This window comes from Manis javanica, chromosome 13 (genome assembly GCF_040802235.1).
Source record: "Manis javanica isolate MJ-LG chromosome 13, MJ_LKY, whole genome shotgun sequence".
In the NCBI taxonomy this organism is placed as follows: domain Eukaryota; kingdom Metazoa; phylum Chordata; class Mammalia; order Pholidota; family Manidae; genus Manis; species Manis javanica.
In genome coordinates this window covers 99637036-99660727 of record NC_133168.1, presented here as the reverse complement: position 1 = coordinate 99660727, position 23692 = coordinate 99637036, and the positions used below count along the sequence as shown (strand labels likewise).

At 60.7% G+C, this 23692-nt stretch overlaps 3 protein-coding genes across 25 annotated transcripts; 2 read left to right on the top strand and 1 right to left on the bottom strand.

The window, feature by feature from the left end:
• The first annotated feature begins 76 nt into the window (after positions 1-76).
• Positions 77-8750, top strand: SF3A2 (splicing factor 3a subunit 2). Of its 2 annotated transcripts, XM_073220639.1 has the most exons (11): positions 135-210; positions 2194-2304; positions 3390-3479; positions 3576-3739; positions 4740-4811; positions 5814-5860; positions 6203-6312; positions 7104-7153; positions 7224-7364; positions 7701-7769; positions 7845-8750. In XM_073220639.1, the coding sequence occupies exons 4-11, from the start codon at positions 3614-3616 to the stop codon at positions 8619-8621; spliced, it is 1392 nt and encodes a 463-aa protein (XP_073076740.1). In that variant the 5' UTR covers positions 135-210; positions 2194-2304; positions 3390-3479; positions 3576-3613; the 3' UTR covers positions 8622-8750. The 2 variants fall into 2 exon arrangements, with proteins under 2 accessions (XP_036874190.1, XP_073076740.1); XM_037018295.2 differs by lacking the exon at positions 2194-2304 and having other exon boundaries at positions 77-210.
• A 155-nt stretch (positions 8751-8905) lies between these two features.
• Positions 8906-12156, top strand: AMH (anti-Mullerian hormone). Of its 2 annotated transcripts, none has more exons than XM_037018292.2 (5): positions 8906-9881; positions 10428-10504; positions 10755-10863; positions 10950-11112; positions 11198-12156. In XM_037018292.2, the coding sequence occupies exons 1-5, from the start codon at positions 9425-9427 to the stop codon at positions 12045-12047; spliced, it is 1656 nt and encodes a 551-aa protein (XP_036874187.1). In that variant the 5' UTR covers positions 8906-9424; the 3' UTR covers positions 12048-12156. The 2 variants fall into 2 exon arrangements, with proteins under 2 accessions (XP_036874187.1, XP_036874186.1); XM_037018291.2 differs by having other exon boundaries at positions 10428-10567.
• Positions 12157-12284: 128 nt separating this feature from the next.
• JSRP1 (junctional sarcoplasmic reticulum protein 1) lies at positions 12285-15843 on the bottom strand. Of its 21 annotated transcripts, none has more exons than XM_037018302.2 (8): positions 15730-15822; positions 15493-15619; positions 14767-14895; positions 14349-14386; positions 14075-14204; positions 13555-13722; positions 12876-12967; positions 12285-12762 (listed from the first exon to the last, which is right to left on the bottom strand). In XM_037018302.2, the coding sequence occupies exons 3-8, from the start codon at positions 14885-14887 to the stop codon at positions 12367-12369; spliced, it is 945 nt and encodes a 314-aa protein (XP_036874197.1). In that variant the 5' UTR covers positions 14888-14895; positions 15493-15619; positions 15730-15822; the 3' UTR covers positions 12285-12366. The 21 variants fall into 21 exon arrangements, with proteins under 21 accessions (XP_036874197.1, XP_036874192.1, XP_036874191.1 ...); XM_037018297.2 differs by having other exon boundaries at positions 14767-14956; positions 15493-15552; positions 15730-15790; XM_037018296.2 differs by having other exon boundaries at positions 14767-14956; positions 15493-15575; positions 15730-15783.
• Between the last annotated feature and the right edge of the window lie 7849 nt (positions 15844-23692).

Below are 23692 nucleotides of genomic sequence, written 5' to 3'. Positions count from 1 at the left end.
GCGGCTTCCGGCCCGCACTCTCAGCCCCGCCCCTTTTCTTCGCGCCTCCGGATCGGTTCATCGGCGCCCTGAAAGAGCCGGGCATGCGTACACGGAGACCCTGCGCTTATTTCCCCCGGAAGTGCTTTTTTTTCCTCCATTGTGCGCGTGCGCAGAACAGTCGTGGCGGCGACGACCGAAAAGGAGATTGTAGCGCGGCGACGGGTGTGGGTGAGGACCGCGGGTGGGGCGGCGGCCGCGGGGTCCTGGGTTGTGGCGAAGGGCGCCTGCGATGGGGGGCGCAACCGGAGGGCGGGCGGCCGTGTTGCCCCTCCGCAGAGAAGGCCGGGCTGGCGTTCGGGCGGGCCCCCAGCGCCCTGACGCCGCGTGCCTCGGGACTCCCCGGAGACCCCCTGGGGGGCGGTGTGCTCCGCGCTGCGCCCCGGCGACCGCCGGCACCGGTTCGCGAGCGCTTGGATGCCCGGGGCCGGCATCTCCGGGGGCTTCTCGCTTCTGCCCTCCGTCGCCTCCGGGAGGCCGAGGGGGGACTCGAGACAAGAATCTGCTTTGCAGGCTTAGGGAGAGGGCGGTGCTTCCAATAAATTTACAGCCGAGACAGAGAAGTAGAATTTAGTTTGAGAGCAGTGAATGCAGAGGAGTAGAGAGGGCATTCAGAGAAAGAGGAGAACGCCCAGGCCTTGGGCAGTCTGGGAAGGCTTCCTGGAGGAGGCTGGGCCTCAGAGACAGCCTCTTCGCTCTTGCAGCCTTTATATTTAAAACAGCGCCGTTCCCCTGGAGGTGTCGGTGTTACTAGACGCGATCTACTGACTTCACGTCGTGGTCGGTGAGGTTTCCTTTCCGCCTCCTACCCTCCACACTCTGCACGGCACCACCCTTAGCCAAACCGTTAGTCAACCTATTTCGCTGCTGAGGCAGGTACCTCATCAGCTTGTTTTGTTTTCCTTCCACTGTTCTTTTTTTCTCTCAAAAGCCAATTCGTTTATTTTTCCTTTTAGTTGATCCTGTCTGCCTGTTCCTCTGTGTGCAAAGCCCCAGCACCCCACACACCGATCTCTGGTATTTTTCCATTGGTCTGTCTCTCTCGGACCCTGGCAGGCTCCTGCTCCAGGTGGGACTGGTTGCTCGCCTTGCAGCAGACCGGGTTGTCCAGGAACTTTCTGTCTGCTCTCCTGGGTTGGCTTCTGTTTTCAATCTGACTGTCTCTTCCTCCCGCATCACATCAGAGAGTATCTTCCAGTAGCTGTTGAAGAAATCAAGTGATCTGTTTGGAACCTTGGTTAACTGAAATGGGTGTATTTTGCCACACAGAAGATGAGGTGTACTTGTTCTAGATTGAGAAATTCCTACTGAGAACAGGGAGGGGTTCTTGTCTTTGGTTTTCAGTGCTGTTCTGAAAGGTTAGGTCCCATTCTGGTTTCTGACCCTTTGTTTCTAATCCCCTTTCTGTCTGGTAGAAACTGAAGGTTTACTGTGGTGTCATAAAGTTTCATGATCTATCTGTATTGAGGGTCTTTTCACTTGCTTGTCTCTGAAAAATAGGGTCCTTTCGGTTCTAGCGTGTTTTACATTGCTGCTTTGGTGACGTTCATTTGTTTGGTAGGTCTCGTTTCTTCCTGTTCTCCCCCTGGAATTTCATCCAGGTTCTTAATTTGGCTTTTTTTTTTTCTTTCCTTCTTTCAATTTTTAATCCTCTGTGGAAGATTTGACTCATCTCTGAGCTCTCGTGTTGTCTTTTGTTTGGGTCTCTATGTCTTTACTTTCCGAGGGTCTGGTCTTGTTTTAATTAGCCTTGCTCACCTGTGGCTCCCTGTCCTCATTCCACAGTGCAGTGACTTCTCTGTTAGTCTAGGGGTGTGGTGACATCTATTAAGGTGTCCGCTAGGTTTCCTTTGTCTCAGGCACGTGGTGTTCTTGTGTGTTCATGTTAAGTTGCATGTGGGGGCCGTGCTGCTCATCTGGAGAGTCCTGCCGCTTGGGGGGCCTAGCAAGGTGCTGGTGGTTTCTTTGGGGCACGGAGGGCCCAAACTGTTAGTATCTGGGATACTTCTCCAGGCGCCCTTTCCCCCAAAAAGCCTCCTGATCTCAGCCTGGGCCTCTGCCTGCTGGACCCAGAGTGGGCGCGGAGCAGGCTACCTGCTGTTGGTGGGTAGGTTTAGATGGAATCCCCCTCCTTAGCCTGGCCCTCACCCCCAGGCTCTCTGGTCCTACCGCACCTGCCTAAGCCCAGAGGACTCCGATTCTGAGAATAAAGTTCTGACTTGCCCGGGGAGTCGAGGGCACCTGGACATGTGACCTTCCTGTCAGGTGTGAGCTCCGTCTTCGGTCAAGTGGCGATGCTGCCAGGGGACGGTAACGCTTGTGCCCTGGGCCTCAAGTAACCAGCAGTTTCTGCTTCGGGTGCTTGTGGGTCTGGGGTCTGATTTGGTGAGCGGTGTGTGTGTGGGCCTTCCTGAGCCAGTCAGATTCTCTCAGCAGGCACTTGCTGGGCCACCTGCGGGGCATGTTCCCCAGCCACCCAGCCTGTGCCTGCCCTGATATTCAGTTTCCTGCAGCCACTGTAGCAAATCACCACAAATGTACTGCTTTAAATGACACAGTCTTATTATTATGCATTTCCGAAGGTCAGAGTCCTAAATCCAGGTGGGCAGGGTTGGGGGCCCCGGGAGAACCATATCCTCCTCTTCCAGCTTCTAGAGGCACCGCAGCCTCTCCTCGGGGGGCCCCTCCTCCGTCTGCACTGCCGGCAGGGCCACGCCTTCCCATCTCTCTGATCCTGACCTCCTGCCCCCCTCATAGGGACCCTCGTGAGGACCCTGGGCCCTGGCAATCCAGGGGCACCCCCATCTCCGGTGCCTTGACCAATCCTCTCTGCACAGTCCCTCTGCCATGTGAACGTACACGTCCTTGGGTCCTGGGATGCGAATGTGAACATCTTTGTGGGGTCACGTTTTTGGGCTTCATTGCTCTGAGCTCAGCCCAACAGAGACAAGAAACTGGGTTTAAACCAGTGTTGGCCTGGAGCCAGCACTGACTCGTCAGGATGGGGAGTGTTAAAGCAGAGAGAAGAGCCTGGAGGCGTCCGGAGGCCCGGTGCCTGGGCTGGTCGGAGGGAGTGGAAGAGGGTGTCTGTCCCCCGCCGTAAACTGGTCTTGAGAACCTTCTCTTTGTTAGGGAGTAGGGACAGATGCATGGATGCCTTCCTTGCTTCCAGTAAATTTATAGCCGAGCCAGAGAAGTAGAATTTAGGGTGAGACCAATGAAAGCAGAGGAGAAGAGAGGGCATTCAGAGGAGGAGGAGGAGAACGCCCAGGCCTTGGGCACTCTGGGAAGGCGTCCTGGAGGAGGCAAGACCTGTTAGTGAGAACTTGGCCTGATCTTCCCACTTGCAGGTTCTGGTCTCTGGGCTGTCAGACTCCTGAGGCCCCCACCTAGCAGGAGAGCTGCAGTGGGACGAGGCATCTCAGACTCAGCATCCAGAGGTGAGGGCAGGAGCCCAGGCTGAGGGGTGAGAGATGGTGGGGGCGCCGCCAGGCCCGGGGAGGCCCCTGTGATGGCCATCTTTTTCTCTGCCTCAGGTTCCTCCGGCAGTTGGTAGAGCCCCGCGGCCCCCGCTATGGACTTCCAGCACCGCCCTGGGGGCAAGACCGGGAGTGGAGGCGTGGCCTCCTCCTCCGAGAGCAACCGGGACCGCCGGGAGCGCCTCCGGCAGCTGGCCCTGGAAACCATTGACATCAACAAGGTGGGCTGGGCGGGCGGCTGCTTGGTGCCCCTCTGGGCCTTGGGGTCCTTGTGGGGATGCGCGGGCACTGGACCTAGAGCACCCACTCAGCTGTCTGCCTGAGACCGTCAGCTGTCGACCCCATGTTTCAGGGGCTTTTACGGGGCGAGGGTTTTTGGTGGTGTGCGGGGGCAGTTGCCCATGCCGAGGGCCACAGTGGTGTCGCGGGGGTTGGTATCATCCCAGCACACGTAGTGCAGACAGCCTTTTATTGTGGCTACACGGAGCTCTGGTGGGTCCAGGGCTCCCCCTTGACATCGTGAACATTCGGGACATCCTGGGGAGTGGGCAGCATCTCTGGCGCCCCCCACCAGATGACAGGAGCAGCCCCAGTTGCGACAACCACAGATGTCCCCAGACGTGGCCCAGTGTTCCCTGGGACAGAGCCACCCGTGTGTGTTCCCGTGGTCACTGTGTGGTTCTCCCTAGAGGGCCCTGAGGATCGGGGCTTCACCTGTAAGCCTTACTGTCCCCGTGTTCCAGTGCACGGGCATTGCCGTTGCCGATGCTGATGAGCTGAACCCAGCCTGTAGCTGGTTCTGCACGTCCCACCTGGCCGGCTTCCCGGGGTGCGAAGACGTGACCTCTGCCCGTGTCTGCCCTGTGTGGGGCCACGTGGGGCGCTGGCGCGGCCGATGGGCAGTCAGCAGTGCTGTTTTGCCTCTGCCTTCAGGGCCCAAAACTCCCGTGGGTGCGGGACCAGGCTCCCCCTCAGGCCTTGCCGCTCCCCATCCCCTGTGGGGGCTTGTCGCTGCATGGCTGCGCCTGCCCAGGCACCCAGACAGTCCTGCAGCGCTGCCATAGTCCTCTGACCGTGGACTGTCTGCCCAGAAGGAAGGCGGCCCGCCTCCCTGCGCCAGCCGTGGGAAAGCTGGGCTTCTCCAGGAAGGCCCTCACCGAGTGTAGGCTGGCAGGGCCACAGGGCGCCGTCCGCCATCTCATGGGCCGTCTCCCCCCACAGGACCCCTACTTCATGAAGAACCACCTGGGCTCCTACGAGTGCAAGCTGTGCCTGACACTCCACAACAACGAGGTGAGACGCCCCGGCCGGGCCGAGGAGCACGCAGCTCCCGCCCCGTCTTCATCGTCACTCGGAGACGTGCAGGACACAGCCAAGGGTGGGGGGACGCTGACTGGGCCCGCTGCTCATGATCAACCACCGGCTGCCCAGCATGGCATCTTCCCAGAGAGACCCTGGTCACTCCACGTGAGGCCAGGCCCTTGGCCCTGGAGGCCACCACTGCTGTGGACGTACCAAGTGCCCTTTAGTGCTGGCACTGGGGCTGTGTCAGCGTGCATCAGTGAGCGTCGGGCGGGCATAGCGGGACGTCCTGCGTCAGGGTTTTGAGGTGTGGGCGGTGTGGCTGCCGTTTGGTCCTTTGGCAACTGTGAGGTTGTCCAGACGATAGCCTGACAAGTGTGCCTGTTGGCCAACCTGCTCAGTGTTGCTAGAGTTCATCTGTCCTTTTCCATGTTGTCCGCCTGGAAGTTTCCTGGTTTATTCACAATTACTAACGCTCTTGAGCCAAACGGCATATATTTAGGGTTTCCCCCAGTCCTGCAGCTGTCAGGCCAGGACATTCCCAGCGGGGGTTTGGAGGGGAGGCTGTCCTGGGCACTACAAGGAGCTAAGCAGCCTTCCTGGCCCCCACCCCAAGTCATGACAGCCACAGATGCACCCAGATATTGCCCAGTGTCCCCAGAGGGGCAGAAAAACCCCCAGTTGAGAAACACTAATGGGTACACTTCATTCTGCCCACACGGGAGAGGTGGCCTAGGGGGAATGTCTGCTTGTTGGGCTGGTAGCTCTTGCCATGCAGTGTCCACAGCCCAGCACAGTCCACTTGCAGCCCCCAACCGTGGATGAGACTGTGTCCCATGCACTCCCAAGTGGACATTTTGAGGCCCGTCCTGTCTTGCTCTGAGTGCACATCACGTACCCTGTGCTGACCCCACGCAGCTTTCTGTCTCGAGTCAAGAAGTCCCCAGGCCCTGCGCGCCCGTCTTAACCGTGTGTGTCCTCTTCCGGCTACAGGGCAGCTACCTTGCGCACACCCAGGGAAAGAAGCACCAGACTAACCTGTGAGTGCCTGCGCCCCTTCCTGGGCCAGGGCCAAGCCTGGGGCAAGCTGCTGCTCACGCGTCTGAGCCACGCTGGGGCTGAAGCCGCCCGCCCCCGACGTGGGGCCGGTGCGCCCTTGCCAGCACTGAAGCTGGCTGACCTTGCAGAGCGAGGCTTCTGCCAGGGGGAGGAGAGGCAGGGGCAGCGGGAAGTGGCAGGGAGAGGAAGGTGCCGGTCTGTCTCCACCCCCACTCAGACAAGCCCCAAGGTCAGGGTGCGGGGGGCACGGCTCCCAGCACCTGGGCCGCGGCCTCGGTGGCCTGTGTGGAAGGGCCACAGCAGCACATGCCGCCCACCTGCAGGGCCCGGCGAGCAGCCAAGGAGGCCAAGGAGGCCCCGGCCCAGCCGGCGCCAGAGAAGGTCAAGGTGGAGGTGAAGAAGTTCGTGAAGATCGGCCGCCCTGGCTACAAAGGTGAGTCTGTCCCCGGGACCCCGGCCCTGAGCCACACATGCTGTTCTTGGACCTGACTGGCTCCAGCTCTCCTGCTCGCTCCCCGTTCCTGGAGCCACCTGGCCTGTCGGGGGTGGTCTCCATTCCCAGCCGGATTCCTCCCTGTGCCTCCTAGTGCGGTGAGTGGGAGCGTGGAGGGGCCCCTGTCCTTTGAGCCGGGAGCTGCTGCTGGGGGACGCACGGCTGGCTCAGTGGAGCCCTTGGCGGGAAGCATGGCTGCAGAAAGCTGGCAAGGGGCCCAGATGGAATATGTGGGACTGTGACAAAAGGTGGGGTCGTCCTGTGTGTGGCTGGCATTCCACATGGGGCACGGCAGTGCAGAGACCCCAGGGTAGGCCTCCCGACAGAACTGGGGCTGGGACAGCACGACCCCCGTGGGGGAGCCCCCAGAGGGAAGGCCTCTTGGCCGCGACCCGCTAGATGGTTTCTAGGCCGAGTGTTGCTGCAGATGCAGGAGGGCTTGCAGGACTGACCGCAGGATGCCAGAGGCTTGGGCCTGATGCAGGGATGCCCTCCCCTGGGAGCTTGGGCCCAGGTCGTGCTCACTGCCCCTAGTTCTCAGCCCTTACTCGGCTCCGGATCTCTGGGGTGAGGACGCTGGGGCCTCCATGCGGCACAGAGCACCCCCCTCCCTGGACACACCCGTGCTGCTGCGGACGGCACCGGGGTGCTGATCCCATGATGCCCCAGTGCCCCACCCTCCTGTGATGGGTGGTGCTGGGCCCTGGACTCTGGACCCGTGTGTGTTGCAGTGACCAAGCAGAGGGACACGGAGATGGGCCAGCAGAGCCTCCTCTTCCAGGTGAGCAAGGGTCTGGTGGGGAGGGAGGGGCCCCTAAGAGGCGGTGCCACCACTGGCTGTGTCCCCACAGATCGACTACCCCGAGATCGCCGAGGGCATCATGCCCCGCCACCGCTTCATGTCTGCCTACGAGCAGAGGATTGAGCCCCCGGACCGGCGCTGGCAGTACCTGCTGATGGCCGCCGAGCCGTACGAGACCATCGCCTTCAAGGTAGCGCCGGGTCTGCGGCCCACTCACGCAGCCCCTCAGCAGGGGAGGGCGGGAAGCATGGCCCGGGGGTCCTGAGGTGGGCGCCCACTGGAAGCAGGGATGTCAGCACAGCCCCAGCAGTAAAAACAGCTCGGCCACCGGCCTCTTCGGGGGTCCTGTAGCTCCGCCGCCCGCGCGGACAGCTGTCACGGCTCCAGCCTGGGCCCCAGGGCTGGAACACGAGCCGCACGCGCTCCCCAGGAGCCAAACGTGCTTCCCCGCAAGAGGGCTTCCCAGGGCCCGGGCGCCAGCCCTCGCGGCCCTGAAGCCCCCCGACCTCCCCGCCCGGCCACATAGGTCCCCAGCAGGGAGATCGACAAGGCCGAGGGCAGGTTCTGGACACACTGGAACCGGGAGACGAAGCAGGTATGTCCCTCAGCCTGGTTGGCCTGGGGCTGCCCCCCGGGGCCCGGGATGCTCAGCCCTCTCCCCGCCCCTCAGTTCTTCCTCCAGTTCCACTTCAAGATGGAGAAGCCGCCGGCCCCTCCGAGCCTCCCCGCCGGGCCCCCGGGGGTGAAGCGGCCCCCACCCCCACTGATGAATGGTCTGCCCCCGAGGCCCCCGCTGCCCGAGGCCCTGCCCCCACCCCCGCCAGGGGGCATGCCTCTGCCTCCCATGCCGCCCAGTGGGCCTGCACCCTCGGGGCCCCCGGGCCCTCCCCAGCTGCCCCCCCCAGCACCCGGGGTCCACCCCCCAGCCCCCGTGGGCCACCCACCCACATCTGGGGTCCACCCCCCAGCTCCCGGGGTCCATCCCCCTGCTCCCGGGGTCCACCCCCCAGCTCCTGTGGGTCACCCACCCACATCTGGGGTCCACCCCCCTGCTCCGGGGGTCCACCCTCCAACCCCGGGGGTCCACCCACCCGCTCCAGGGGTCCATCCTCCACCATCCGGGGTTCACCCCCAGGCCCCAGGGGTGCACCCACCAGCTCCTGCAGTTCACCCACAGGCCCCGGGGGTCCACCCTCCAGCTCCTGGGGTTCATCCCCCAGCCCCAGGGATCCACCCCCAGCCTCCTGGGGTTCACCCCCCACCTCCTGGGGTCCACCCATCAGCCCCTGGAGTCCATCCTCCAGCTCCTGGGGTCCACCCCCAGCCTCCTGGAGTTCACCCCTCAAATCCTGGGGTACACCCCCCAACTCCTATGCCCCCAATGCTGAGACCCCCATTGCCCTCCGAAGGCCCTGGGAACATTCCCCCCCCTCCCCCAGCCAACTGAAAAGCTGCCGCCCTTCAGGGCAGGTCTGTGTGTGTTTTCCTGTATTTGTCTGCTGAACCAAGTTTGGTGATTCTGTACAGGGCTGGGCCGTGTCCCCAGAGCTCATTAAACAGCACCCCAACACCTGGAGTGAGTCGCTGGGCAGGTGGGCGTGGCCATCCCTGGGGAGCCCCTCCATGTCCTGGGGCTCAGGGGGCATTGGGTGACCCTGGGGACTGTCAGGACACGGTGGCCTATTGTGGCAGCTGCCCCCTGGAGGTGGCTGGATAGAGGAAAGGGCCTGCCAGCCTGCAGTGAGTCTGGGGTCTGTCCCCTGGGCGGAGAGCCAGGTAAAAACTGCTCCCTGTGCTGGGGCTCCAGGCCGAGGTGCCCGTGCTCTGCTGCCCCCAAGTTGGGGGAACGTGGGGAGATTCTCTGGCTGGGCCCTCCTTGGATCTGAACACTGAGTCATGGGGTCTGCCTTTGGGCCTGGGTGTTCAGGGGGCCTCTGCACCTCTGCCCTCCTCCCGAGAGCTGTTGATAGTCTGGGCAGGTCACTCCCTGCTTATGTTCCCACTCCCGCCTCTGGAGGAGAAAGCTGGCCAAGGACAGTTGTCAGACAGAGCGGCACAGGCCGCATTTTATATCTGGTCAGCAGCAGATAGGCAGCCAGGCTGGGACAGAGGGGGCTTTGAGACGACTTGGCTCCCAGCAGGGCCCTGGCCCCCAAGGTCAAGTCCCAGGAGGAGATAGTGCTGCCTGCCGCACAAACATCCCAGGCTCACCCTTATAAGCCAGGCCCTCCCAGCCCCGGGAGCCCCAGGATGTGGGGTCTGCTGCTCCCTCCGTCGGCCCTGGTGCTTTCGGTGATTTTGCCTCTGCTGATGACTGGGACCCCCGGAGAAGAGGTCTCCAGCACCCCGGCCTTGCCTAGGGAGCCAGCCACAGGATCTGGGGGTCTCATCTTCCACCTAGATTGGAACTGGCTACCCCAAGATGTGTGGCTACCAGGCAGCCTGCGGGACCCCCAGTGCTTGGTGATGCTGGATGGGCATGGTAACAGGAGCAGTGCCCCCCTGCGAGTGGTGGGGGCCCTGAGCAGCTATGAGCAGGCCTTCCTAGAGGCCGTGCACCATGCTCACTGGAGCCCCCATGACCTGGCCACCTTTGGGGTTTGTGCCCCCAGTGAAAGGCAGGCTGCCCTACCCCCTCTGCAGCAGCTGCAAGCCTGGCTGCAGGAGCCCGGGGGGCAGCAGCTGCTGGTCCTGCACCTGGAGGAAGGTATGTGGGGGGCCGCAGCTTGGAACTGGGGAAGGAACCTGGCTCCCATCTCCCAAATTGGAAGACAGTTGGCAGGCCCCCACCCAGATCTCTCAGCCTCAGGGGAGGTGAAGCCAAGGGCCTGGGAGGGGGTGTCCTTACCTGTTGGGTCTGGGCTCTGGAGTCCCAGTGCCCAGCTGCCAGCACAAATGCAGGTCTGGCTACGGAGGGCCCCCAACACCAGGCAGCCACAGGTGGAGTTGCCTGCCCTGAACCACTGGCCTTACCTACTGTGGGGTGGGGGGCTTCCCAGTGACCCTCATGGGCCTTCTACCAGGAGCTCCCCAGATCCAGAGACACCAAGGGCTCAGTGGCTGCTGTTGGCCACCCCAGGGCTGCCCGTGTCCCCGTGAGGTCCTGTACCTGCTGTCAAAGGGTATCAAACCTCTCCCACTAGGTCCCCAAGGCTCCCAGTTGGGTGACAGTGCCCTCTGCAGGACAGATACGGGGAGAGCTGGGACCTTAGTGGCTCAGGCGTCACCCTTTTCCCTGTTGTCCTGGCTGCAGTGACATGGGAACCAACACCCTCGCTGAGGTTCCAGGAGCCCCCACCTGGAGGAGCCCGCCCAGAGCTGGCACTGCTGGTGCTGTACCCCGGGCCTGGCCCCCAGGTCACTGTCACGGGGGCTGGTTTGCTGGGTGCCCAGGTACCACGGAGTTGAATGGGACAGTTCCCTGGAACCTCCACACATGGCAGGGTCAGGGATGCGGGGAGGGGTTACAGGAGACTCCAGATGTCCAAGTGGGAACCTTGAAGGGGTGTCAAGGGCAGCGGGGGAGCAGGGAGGACGACCTGTGTCCCTGCCCAGCTGGGCTGAGCCCGCGTCTCTGCAGAATCTCTGCCTGTCCCCGGACACCCGCTACTCGGCACTAGTGGTGAACCACCCAGCGGGGGCGTGGGGCAGCGCTGGGCTCGCCTTGACCCTGTGGACCCGAGGAGACGGTAGGCCTGCCCGGAGAGGGGTGGGCGTGGGGCCCGCAGCCCTGGCCTCCAGACTGAGCCTCCCCACTCCGCGCCCCGTCATGCAGGTGGCGCCCTGAGCGCCGCCCAGCTGCAGGAAATGCTTTTCGGAGCCGACCGCCGCTGCTTCACGCGGAGGACCCCAGCGCTGCTGCTGCTGCTGGGGCAGCCCGGGCCGGAGCCACTGCCCGCGCACGGCCGGCTGGACACCGTGCCTTTCCCACCGCCCAGGTGTGCGCAGGCCCCGGCCGGGCAGGTGGGGCCGCGCCGTCCTGCGCCCGCCCACACCGCCCCTCTCGCCTCGCATCTCCTCCAGGTCGTCCCCAGAACCTGAGGAGCCGCCGGCCAGCACCGACCCCTTCCTGGAGACGCTCACGCGCTTAGTGCGCACGCTGCGGGGGGCCCCGGACCGGGCCTCGCCGCCGCGCCTGGCCCTGGACCCAGGCGCGCTGGCAGGCTTCCCGCAGGGCCTGGTCAACCTGTCGGACCCCGCGGCGCTGGAGCGCCTGCTCGACAGCGAGGAGCCGCTTCTGCTGCTGTCGCCCGCCGCGGCCACTGTCGGGGACCCCGCGACACTGCAGGGCCCCCCGTCCGCGCCGTGGGCCGTGGGCTTGGCGCGCCGTGTGGCCGCCGAGCTGCAGGCCGCGGCCGCCGAGCTGCGAGGCCTCCCGGGGCTGCCGCCCGCCGCCACGCCGCTGCTGGCGCGCCTGCTCACGCTGTGCCCGGGGGACCCGGACGGCCTGGGCGGCCCGTTGCGCGCGCTGCTGCTGTTGAAGGCGCTCCAGGGCCTGCGCGCCGAGTGGCGCGGGCGTGAGCGGGGTGGGCGGGCGCAGCGCAGCGCGGGTGCCGGGGCTGCTGACGGGCCGTGCGCGCTGCGCGAGCTGAGCGTGGACCTGCGCGCCGAGCGCTCGGTGCTCATCCCCGAGACCTACCAAGCCAACAACTGCCAGGGCGCGTGCGGCTGGCCGCAGTCCGACCGCAACCCGCGCTACGGCAATCACGTGGTGCTGCTGCTTAAGATGCAGGCCCGCGGCACCGCCCTGGCGCGCCCGCCCTGCTGCGTGCCCACGGCCTACACGGGCAAACTCCTCATCAGCCTGTCCGAGGAGCGCATCAGCGCGCACCACGTGCCCAACATGGTGGCCACGGAGTGCGGCTGCCGGTGACCCCTGCGCCGGGCCCCAGCGGCATCCCTGCCCATATTTATTCAGACCCCAAGCACTGCCCCCAATAAAGACCAGCAGCACCCGGCTGGGGTGTCCGTGCGTGTTTGGGGCAGGTGAGGGTCCCCTTGTGCCAGCTCATCTCCCATGCTCAGAGCCCAGTGGGTCATCCCCAGCGGCACCCACTACCTCCACCCTTCTCGAGCTCCCATCCCAGTCATTCAGGCCGGGGCACCTGAGGAGCAGGCGACGCGGGGCTGCAGTATTCCCTTTATTTCACTGCAACCTCGGGGCCACGGGGATTCCTGAACCCAGGTCCTACTTAGTCCCTCCCCTTGCCTACGCGATGCTTCAGGCGTCCCGGCGGCCGGTCCTCCTCGTTGGGGCGCCTCGGGGAGTCCCAGGCCTGCCTCTTCCTGTTCTCAGAGTCTCCGGAGTCCCGCGCCCACGGCCGATGGCCCCCTTCGCGGGTCTCCCCGCGCCGGGGTAGGGCTCCCCGGGGCTCCCCGGCAGCCCGTGGCTTCTCGGCCCTCCGTGGCTTCTCTTCCCTCCGAGGCCTCTCCCTCCGTGGCCTCTCCTTCTTCAGCGGCCTCTCCTTGGGCCCGCGGTTGGTAAGAGGTGGGCACTCCTCCCCGCTGCCTGGGACCTTGCCCCTAGCCTCTGCCTCTGCCTGGGGCGCAGGCGGCTGTGGTGGGGGCGCCCAGGCCACTGGCTTCTGCTGCAACGGGACAGCGTGGGGAGGTCGGACCAGGACAAACCGCCCCGCTGGCCCAGGCCCCTTCCCCCGAATGAGGGTCTCACCAGCCTCCGTCACTTGAAGGAAGCTCTTACCAGGGGCTCCACTGGCTCCTTCGGGGCTGAGCGTGGTGGGACCCACGGCTCAGGGACAGGCGCTGGGGTGTCCGCCGCCCCCGCCACAGCGTCTGACAGGGGTTGGTGTGGAGGGCGGGTGCGAAGTCAGCCTGGGCCGAGACACCCACCGCACCGGCATTCCAGCCCCCAGCCCAGAGCGCCTCTCCCTGTGGACAGGTGGAGGGGGCCCAGCCAGACCCCACCGGGCACACGGAGGCTGCGCCGCATCCCTCCGAGCCCTCAGAAGGAGTTTCTGGCTCCGTGGCCATTGGCGCCCCCTTCCCTCCAGAACGCGGGCTTCAGGGGTCCTTGGCGCACAAGGCAGGCGCACACTAGGAAGGGGTCTCTCTGGCCCCCGGTGTGGGGCCCGATCTCGGGGAAGGGAGGGGCGCCAAGGTCCGCACCCGGAGAGAAGGGGCCGCGCCAGGGCCGCAGGCAGGGCTCAGGCCGGGCCCTGAGGGCGCCCCGGGTCCATTCCTGGACCGGGGGCACAGGGCGGGGGAGGGCGGACAAGGACCCCTCTGGGGAACGGGGACGCGCAAGGCTACGGGAGCAACGCGGGACTGGGGACGGGGCGTACAAGCCCGCCCCGGAGCTGCTCGCTCCGCCCCGAGGAGTGGGTTCCCGGGCGGGGTCGCTTCTGGGGGCGCAGGCTCACCGCGGCACAGCTGGAAGGCCGAGCCCAGCAGCGCCACGAGGGAGGCGAGCACCAGGCACTTGGTGAGAGACACTTCCCCCCAGGGCAGCTCCTCGCTCGCGGCGGGCGGCGGCGGCGGCGGGGCGGGCGGGGCGGCCTGCGCCTTCTTCCGCGCAGGGCTCCGGGGCACTGCGGGAGCACAGCTGCGGGTGGGCGCGGGTACCAGTAGGCCCTTCTGTGCCCTAAACTCATCTCTGCCCTGCCTGGCTGCGCGGCCCCAGGCTTGGGAACTAAGCTCTACGTGCTTGGCAGCTTCACCGGGAGAATATTCTAGAAGATATTTAGCTGAGGCTCAGTAGCACCTTGGGTGGTGGTATGAATTAGCAGCCCTTTTAGGTTCTGTCTGGAATACGTGGGCACCACTCAGCCAGAAGGCCCCCTCCTCCCATATCCAAAGACCCACTCAGGACCAGCACCCCCTTACGGGTCCATATCCCCGCCTCCCCGCCCCCAACTTCAGCCCTGCCTTCTGCAAACCCACCTGCCCCTGCTCTCTGCGTCAACTTCGCAGGTCCTAGGGGCTCTCTGGTCACAGGCTCCTTTTCTGTCTTCTTGAGCCTGGCATCCACGTCCTCTCTGGGGCTGCCCTCAGCCACCGGCTCCTGAGAATCCTAGGGGAGTCATGAGTCCCCTGGTGTTTCCTTCCTGTCCTTCCTCTCAGGGACCTTGTACCCTTCCCATGGGCTATAGAAGCACCCGCCTTGGCCACCGTGTCCCCAACTCCAGGCCGCAGCCCCAGGGCCCTGGCTACTCACAGGAGGGTAGCTGCTGGAGTCGGCCAGCCTGGGTGTCACTGTTGGTGGGAAAGAGTCTAGGTCGTGGAGACCCCCCAGCCCAATCCCACCCTCTGCCGGGCTTTGCTAGGTGAGGGGCAGGGGACTGCTCATATTTTAACTGATTAAAAGCAGACAGCTCAGAGGCAGCCTTGCCCAAAGGCACATGGCGCTTCCCTGCCAAGCTGGGGTTGGGACTCCAGACCGTGGCCCAGTCCCTGGGTTCTTTGAGCTCCTTGCCAATCCCCTGGGCACTAACAGGCACAGAGGCTAGAAATGGGGAGCTTAGTTTAAGCCGGTCCAATGTGGGGGTCCAAGTCCTGGTCTCTGAAGGTGAGCTGCCTAGTCCAGCAGGTGGAGGGGGCTGTGGGCTTCGTCCTGCCAGTGCCCCCAAACATACCTTGAGTCCTGCCCTCCTGAGGTTGGCCTGGGCAGGGGTCAGTCAGTGCAGAGAGGTCCTCACCTGCCTGGCAGCTGCCCAGACCTCCTCCATCCAGTTCTTCCAAGGCCTTGGTTGTCATGGAGACGCCTGAGAAGCAGCTGGTCTGGAGTCAGGCTGGTGGTGCTGAGCTGCTGCTGTGGGCCTGGGCCTGGCCCGGGGGAGGGGGCTCCTCTGTGAACACAACTTAGCCGGCCCCTGCCTCTCACCCAGTCCTCAGGACCCCTCCCTGACCCCAGGCCCACTTCAGGACCCCTCCCCAGAGCCCAGAGCCCCTGAGCACACAGCTGCTGAGGCCCAGAGAGGGTTGGGACCCACCCAAGGACACACAGAGATGGACAAAGACAGCAAACCGGAACCCCAGGCCCCAGGGCCGGCTCATGTTGTCTGAGACATAGACTATTTTTATCCTGGGATAGGCCGACATGCAGCCCAGCCCCCCAAGGCCTTTACCCCCAAGGGGTCCCCCTCTTATGCACCATTCTTGGGACTCAGTCCCACACCCTTAAATCCAAGAGCTTAAGCCCCAGAAGGCAGGGGCAGGGCAGGGGTCCCCAGGGGCCTCCCCATCCCAACATTGGGATCCCTGCCTCTGGTCTCAGATGGCAGACAGGAAACTGGCCGCCGATGGAGCCTTTGGCCAGAGGCCTTGCAGAGCGGAGGTCAGACTCATGTCTGTCAGCTTACCAAAGCCCCGCTTTCGGGGTCTCCAGTGCCGTGGGCTGCCCGTGGTAGTGTATGCTGCCCCTGGGTAGAAAGGCGGCCGTTCCCTGGGGCCGGAGCAGGGCGGTGTGGGAGGGGCACGCGCCTCTAGCTGTGTAGGGGAGCAGCCCCAAGAGCTGGGGACTCCCGTGGGCCTGAGAGATACCCTCCCCAGGCCCAAGGGACCCCCACATCTGCCCAGGCCTCCCCAGACCCACTTACTCCACAGCCGCCACGCTGGCCTGGTGGACGGGATGGAGCTCGCAGAGGGTGGCCCAGGGACAGACAGCAACAGGTGGCCCGAGGCAGCAGCGTGGGCCAATCACTGAGGGCCAGGGCAAGAGTGGGCGGAGGGCAGGCGACGACTGCTGCTGGGGCACCTCCCACCCCACCCCCAGCTTGGAGCAGGATGGGTAGCACTGTGGGGAGACCCACCCCCGCTTCAGCACAGGCTGGCCCCAGTGACCCTGGGGACGTGCTTCTCTCTCTGAGCCTCAGAGCAGGGGCTCCTAGCGGCAAGTCCCACAAAGGCTGGTCAGCCTGCTGCCTCTGCTGGATTCAGTCGTCAGGCCTTTATGGTGCACAGACTGTGCGTCGGGCTCAGCAGCAGCTGAGCCAACTGCCTCCCTGCTCCTGGACCCAGTGGCCTGCAGACCCAGGGTTATCAGGGAGGGCTTTCTGGAGGAGACCAGCCTCAGCGGGGAATCTGGGCTGGGTAAGGCTGGCTGGCCTGGGAAAGGCTCAGGAAAGTGGGGTCACTTCCTCCCCGCAGGACAGGGAGGTCAAACTGAGTTGATCCAGATTAACGTGATTAAGTGTGGCTGCTTCTCTATCATCCCACCTGTTCACACATCCGCACTTTTGTTCAGTCAGTCATCAAATGCTCTACCACCCAGCCCAGCCAGCCTTACCCAGCCCATCTGTGTGGGAACTTATCTTGGCATTTTCTTAAATAACAGCCTTAGTGAGATACAATTTACATGCCACACAAATCATTATGTTAAAGTGAACAATTCAGTGGTTTTAAGGACACTCACACAGGTGTGCCACCATCACCGCTGTCTAGTTCCAGAACAGTCCATCTCCCCAGAAGGAAGCCCTGTTCCCAGGAGAAGGCACTCCCACCCCCTCCCCAGCCCTTGGCCCCACTCGCCCACGTTCTGTGTGTGGACCCGCCTGCTGTGGACGCGTCACGGGTATGGGGTCACACCGTGTAGCCTGTGTGTCTGGCGTGTCACCGAGCACCATGTGCTCAGGATCCATCCACGTGTGGTGCATGGCAGGGTTCTGCTCCTTTATGTGGCCGTACGATGCTCCGTGTGTGGGTGGGCACGTGTGTGTGCCTGTTCATGCCCTTGTGGGCACCTGGGTTGTTCCCACCTCTTGGCTGGTGTGAACTGTGCTGCTTTGAACACAGGTCTGCAAATATCTGTTTGCGTCTCTGCTGTCTTTCTTTTCTTCTTTATTAATGCCATTTATGAGGTGCCACTCACACACCATCCTATTCACCCATGAAACATAGTTTTAATATTGGTGACAATCTGAGGGTTACACAACTGTGAATTCCAGAATTCCATTTAGCACAGTTGAGTGGCCAGTACCAGCTCTGTGAGTTTGTGCAGGATCTCAAAATCCTGCCTCCCTGGGATGCACGAGTCCATCCGTACCTACCAAAATGGCACACAGTGTGGCCAGAAAGAATTTAGCCACAGTCAGAGGGACCGTCTGCACAAAGAGATCCCTGATGAAGTGACTACTGTGAGCTGTCAGTTAAAACTCAGAAGTTGATCTCAAAAGCATTGAGGAACTTTTAAAAACTCTGGGTGCACCAAATCTTTAAACATTTGTAAAAGGACGTGATTTCTGAATGGTAGGTCTATGGTTCTCCGTGGGGTGGTGCTGGGGTGATCCAGCCCCCAGGGGACACTGGGGGGGTGTCTGGGGACATCCATGATTGTCACGGGGGTCTCTGGCATCAAGCAGGCTCAGCCCCTCCAGTGCCCAGGACGCCCCCCCCGCCACCGCCAGAGAGCCACCTGGCCCGTGTCAGCAGCACCAGGGGGAGACCTTGCTTAATTTAAACTGCCAAAAACACAATGGGACATACGCTGCCCTCCGAACGGAGCCTTCCTGTGGGCCGTACTTCCTGCACACAGGGCTTGTCATGATATTTCCGCAAGAACGGGTGTGTGAGGAGGCATTGCAGGGGTTGCATCCCACCGGCACTGAGAATGGGCCACGGCGAGCAGTGGCACCCCCAGGCATGCATCCTTCCCTGTGGGAATACCACTGGGGATGCACTTGGAGCGCTGTGGGAAAGACACCCTCGCTCAAATTCGCAATGCTCTACCCTGACACTACCTGGTCCCCCATTTTTTTGGTTCCTCCAATGTCTCACAGGAGGCCCTTTACTGAATGCTGACCTTCCCTGTTATGGGTTAATTGTGCCCCCCAAAATCCAGTATATCCAACTACCTCCCAGAACCTTAGAATGTGACCTTCCTTGGAAATAAGGTTCACCAGAGATTCCCCACAATGTATATGCTGTAATCTAACCCCCAAGGTGATGGTATTAGGAGGTGGGGCCTTTTGGGGGTAATCATGAGGGGGGTCCCCATTATGGGATGAGTCCCCTTACAAGACAGACTCCAGGGCGCTCCCTGGATCCTTCCACCGCAGGAGGACACTGAAACGGAGCCGTCCGTGCACCAGGAAGCCGGGGCTGTGCTCCTGGCCCTACAGCCCCCAGAACCTGATAAATAAATTCCAGGTGACCTCAGCCGCCCAGCTCGTGGTCATTTGTTACAGCAGCTGCAGGGGGCTCGTGCACCCTGGAGGTGGGTCCTCCCGTGACAACACAAGACCCTGCCCCCCTGCTCCGGTGGGAGTCTCGGGGGTCTCAGCTCCCCTGTCAGCAGTCAAAGCACATTCTAACACCTGCACTCAGGTGTCTAAAGGGACAGCGTGGGCCATCCTGAAACCCCCAAGTGGGGAGGGGAAGTGGATTTGGGGAGGGAGTCACTACAGGTAAAAAATCCCGAGCAAATAGGGCCTCCCCAGGAGCCAGTGGGGAACCTGCCCACCAGCATGGCTGCAGCCTCCACCTTACTGGGCCCCCTCCTCCCGCCAACTTATTCTTTATAACACACACGCAAAACCCAAACATTTAGGCAATGTAGGCAAGCTCAAAAAAGAAAAGTTTTAAAACACCCACCATGCTCCCATCTAAAAACAGACGCTGTTTAATACGTCAGTGTTTTTCCCTCAGACGTTTTTTATAATTTTTTGTTTTACTATTATTGATGTGTTTTTATAAAGCTGGCACCGTTAGTGAATATGTCACCCACATTTTTTTCTCTTAAGAGTATATTCTGGTTTGGCTGGTTCTCAAAAAGCTAAATATAGAATAACAATATGACTAGCAATGCCACTCCTATGAATCTACCCGAAGGAATCAAAAGTAGAGACTTGAATACTTGGACACAAATGTTCCCAGCGACATGAGTCACATCAGCCGAACAGTGGGCACAACCCAGCTGTCCACTGATGGGTGAATGGACACACACGTGTGTCCATCCACATGTGGAGCATCATGCAGCCATGAAAACCAGTGGAGCTCTGCCACGTACCTCAGCGTGGACGGACCCTGGTCACGGTGCTCAGTGAGACACCAGACACCCAAGGCCACATGGTGTGTGACTCCATTTCTGTGGATCGTCCACAACAGGCTTGGTTCCTGGGTGCTGGGGGCTGGACAGAGGTTGGGGGGCCTCTCATGAGGACGGGGCTCCCTTAGGGATGATGGAAATGTCCTAAAATTGATGTGGTGGTGACTGCACACATCTGTGACTCTACTAAACAAGACTGAATTGTGCGCTTTAAATGGTGCATTGTACAGTATGTGAATTCCATCTGAAAAAAGCTGTTAAAAAATATCTGATGTTCCAAAAAAAAGATGCAGGAGTATAGAATAAATATAATATTTTTGTCATACTATTTAGTACTGTATTACTCATTATAATATAAATGTAATATAACATATATGGTAAATAAAATGTATAGATAAATGCTATGAAATGAAGTACAGCAGAATGTATTTATATGCTTACATAGAGATATTAACCGAAATGTATATAAAGTGTGATCTTTTACACATACACTTACATGTAGTATAACCACAGACACTAAGAACACACACAGAAGAAAAGTCTGGAAAAATGCCCATTTATGTGTAGTTTTCTCAGTGAACACCCATTGCTCTTATGTTTAGCAACAAACATCCTACAGAAATGACGCTAAAACTGGTGAACATAGTCAAGTGGGCCACGCGGCACGGGAAACAGGTTGGCGGAGAGGTTCCACTCAGGCATGAGACTATGAAACCATCTCGTTTCCTAACACACACCCTTTGTGAAAACTTTGGATGTATTACAAAATAATGTTTTGTTTTATTTACTTCTTATAAAGACATGTACATTTAAAACAAAGGATTTAATACACTTATATGAAAACATGTCATTTTTAAAAGGAGCAAAAAACACAAAATAAAACACACATGCAGGTGATAGGAAATCGTGCGTCAGTCTGGGACTGTGCCCTCCCCAGCCTGGGCCTGTCTGCGCAGAAGGGTCACGCCCGCAGGGCCCGGCGCCACATTCTGCGCCTTATCTCCGGGCCACAGCCGTGGTTGCAGATCTGCGGTCAAACTCCAGCCGTTTGAGGCCTGCCTTTGGCCTGGTTACCACTGCCGGCCGTTTGAGGAGTATTGGAAATGGTCGGTTATGAACTTCCTTTTTTTCCTGCACTTGTTCAAGAGCCCAACGCCTTCTGACTGTTCCCGAGGACACAGGCAGGAGAAACAGCCAGGCCTGGACATGAGGAGGCTCAATCCTTGCAAAGTTTTTGCTCATTAGCGTTTTATCAACAACGTTTTCAAATGTGCAGAGAGGTCGAGGAACTTTCAGGGTGAACACCACACCCGTGCCACCCAGAGCCTCTGGGTGAGAGGCGCCCTGTCCCCTGTGTCCCGGGGGTGTCCATCTCCCCGGACTCTGTGCACCCATCTCACTGTCACAGCCCCATTTCAGGGCCGGCTGTGTGCATAGAATACCTTCAGAGCACCCTTTACTAGAGGCTGTGTCTGTGGCTCCGCCGTGTGGGTGCAATTTACCTTGGGTGACATGTACAAAGCCCAAGTGCACTGTCAGACGGCCATTGTCAAATGCACGCCGCAGGCGTCGCTCACAGTCAGGATGCTGAACATCCGTGTGTGGGTCCCCAGGGCCTCCCTAACAAACCAGAACCGACTCAGTGCCTTAAAACAACACACGTTTATCGGCTCATGTTGTGGAGGTCAGGCCTCATTTCTAAATCCCCGCGGGCAGGGCCGGCTCCTCCGGGGGCCCCAGGAGAACCGTGTCCCCCTCTTCCGGCTTCTAGAGGCACCACGGCCTCAGCTGGGGTCCCCTCCTCTGTCTGCAAGGCCGGCAGGGCCGTGCCTTCCCGTCTCTCTGACCCTGACCTCCTGCCCCCCTCATAGGGACCCTCGTGAGGACCCTGGGCCCCAGGAACCCAAGGGCACCCCCATGTTAGGGGCCTTGACTACCCCCTTCTGCAGAGTCCCTCTGCTACATGAGGGGACCTGTCCTCAGGTTCTGGAACTAGGACACGGATACCTTTGGGGGCCATTATTCAACCGACTACCCACCGATTTTCAAAACCGAGCGAGAGCCCCTGCCCCTGGCTCCCACAGACCCCAGATGCCTCACCTGGCATAGTGACTTCAGTGGGTCACCAGGGGTGGCCCTCCAGCCTTGACATTTGGTGCCACACCCTCTGTTGCCCCTTCCCAGCAGCTCAGCTCTCACCACCTCCAGGAAGCCCTCTCTGATACCCTTCCTTCCCTCCCTGCCGTCTGGAGGCCCCTCACCTGTCACAGACCTCTGCTCCCTGCAAGGCACCTAGCACCCACTGATTTCCCTCACGTCCCTGTAAGCCCAGCCGGGGCGGGCTGCTGTGAGCCCCTGCACTGACCCTGAGCTGTTACTCACTGTGGCTGGTTGGGTGCAGAGGTCTCCCTTCTCACACACTCAGCATCGGCAGGCACCCCACAGTCTGCGACGCTTATGGGATTGGATGACAGCTGGGGATGTCTGTGGCTGTCACGGGGGAGCTCCTAACGTTGAGTGGGCGGGGCCAGCAGCACTGCTCAGTCCCCCACAGTGCCCAGGATGCCCCCTAAGAGAGTGACCATCCCTAAGTGGAGTTGTGGGAATTAATTTCTGCTTTAACCACAGAACACCGTGGGCTCAGTGCCTGGGCTCCAACAGCAAGTGAGCCTTTCACTGCTGGATGAAATCTAGAAGGAGATTTTGGTCTGGCCTCACTGTTTACAATTTTGGGGTGAAAGGTGCCTTGCCCCCTCCCTCCAGGACTAAAGCAGATGCCTGTGGTCACTCCCACCTCCCTGACAGAAGGGGGAGGGAGCTGCCCCCCAGAACCAGAGGCCCCTGCCTCCCCACATCCCTACCGAGCTGGGAAGTTGCCTCTGTACCGTGTGTCCTCACAGGGACTCTCCCTGACACCCCTGTGCTCCCCCTCTCCTCCCCAACCCCTGCTTTTTTCAAGTTGCTGTACTTTGTTTTTCTACCAAGAGGATGCATTTTCTTTTTCCTTTCCACCTACAATGCTCCCAAATTAAAGTGTGTCTTGCCAGCCGAGGCACAGGGCCTGCCCAAGTCAAAGGAACCCTCCCCACCCTCTCGGGTCTCCAGGCCTCTGCCGGCTACCCACGGCCTGAGGCCCGGGCACCGCCTGCGCTCTGGTCCAGCGGGCGGAGTTCTGGAGGCTCCTCACTGGACCAGGCTCTGGGTGGGCTGCAAGGCCACGCTCTCGACCCCAGGGCGCTGGGGGTCAGCTGCAACCTCCGTCACTTCCTGGGGGGTAAACATGATGCGCCGCGCCGCAGCGACCTGTGGATTCTGGACCCTTGGCCTGGAATCAGTCGTCTGTGTAAGACCCTGGAGGGCTTCCAAGAGGCAGGAAACAGATTTCCAGACCAGATGCTCTTCCAGTCTTAAGAAAACAGGGCCCAAATACCAACAGAGATACTAACAAATCACAAACTCGTTTGAGGACCCCTAAGCACCCCCTAGGGCGGGCGGGTGGGAGTAAGCTCTTGCAATGAAATCGTGGGCCCCTGAAGAGAAGTTGAAGACCATTATGAAGTTAACTAAAAGTCTATCTGCTCCTCATTTTCACCGTGAGCTGCGATTCTGAACAATGTCATCCATACCTACTCTTCCCTGGGAAAACGCTTCTGTCGGTCTACGGGCAGTTGCTGTTGAGTTATAGTAAGCCTTAAATGGGACATTTTTAATACTTGTAAATGTTGACTAAGTAAATAATAAAGACCGCATTCCAGCAAATAATAAATACTGCATTCTACATGCAAGGGAATTCAGAGACACACACGGACTTTACTGCACGCTTTTGAAAGCAAATTTCTGCCCGTTTTGGACTCATTCAAGGTCTGGGGGAAATTTTGTGCCTGGAAACCCAAATGGAAAACTGTGAAACGAAGTGGGATAGTGTTTTTGCTTGCGAAGTGCAAAATTTAGCTCCTACTTGAAACGTGTTTCTGATTTCACTGCCAGGAGTAGTATTTTTGCCTGGGGCAAATTTCAGTTCCCACGTGCAGCGTCTGCCAGGAGTAATACTTACGGTTATAAGTCCAAATGTGACACCAAGTATTTTACTAAGTTTGAGTATTATCTTTAACACCGAAAATTCTCTTAATTGTAAGGGGTCTTAAAACGTGTAAGGTTGAATCCAGAACGTCATCATCATGACCGGTCATTAGGAGGTTTTTACTGAAAATAATGTCGGGGTGGGAGGGTCCCGCTGGGAACCACCCCCTTCTCCCAGCTACTCGGGGCCTTTGTCGCCCCGAGCCGCCAGGCGCAGGGGTCCCGCTACCGGAAGGACCCGAGCGAAGACCACGGTGGACACCGGGCCACCTCAAGAACCTCGACAGCGACGTCCCAATCCCAAGCCAGGTGGTGGAGACGGGGCGGGCAGGGCGCGCGCGCGGCGCTTTCCAAGCGCCACGGCCACTCCGCCCCCCGCGCGCCCGCAGAGCGGCGTAAACAAGAGGGGCGTGGCTCGAATCAGTCGCCGTTCGCCA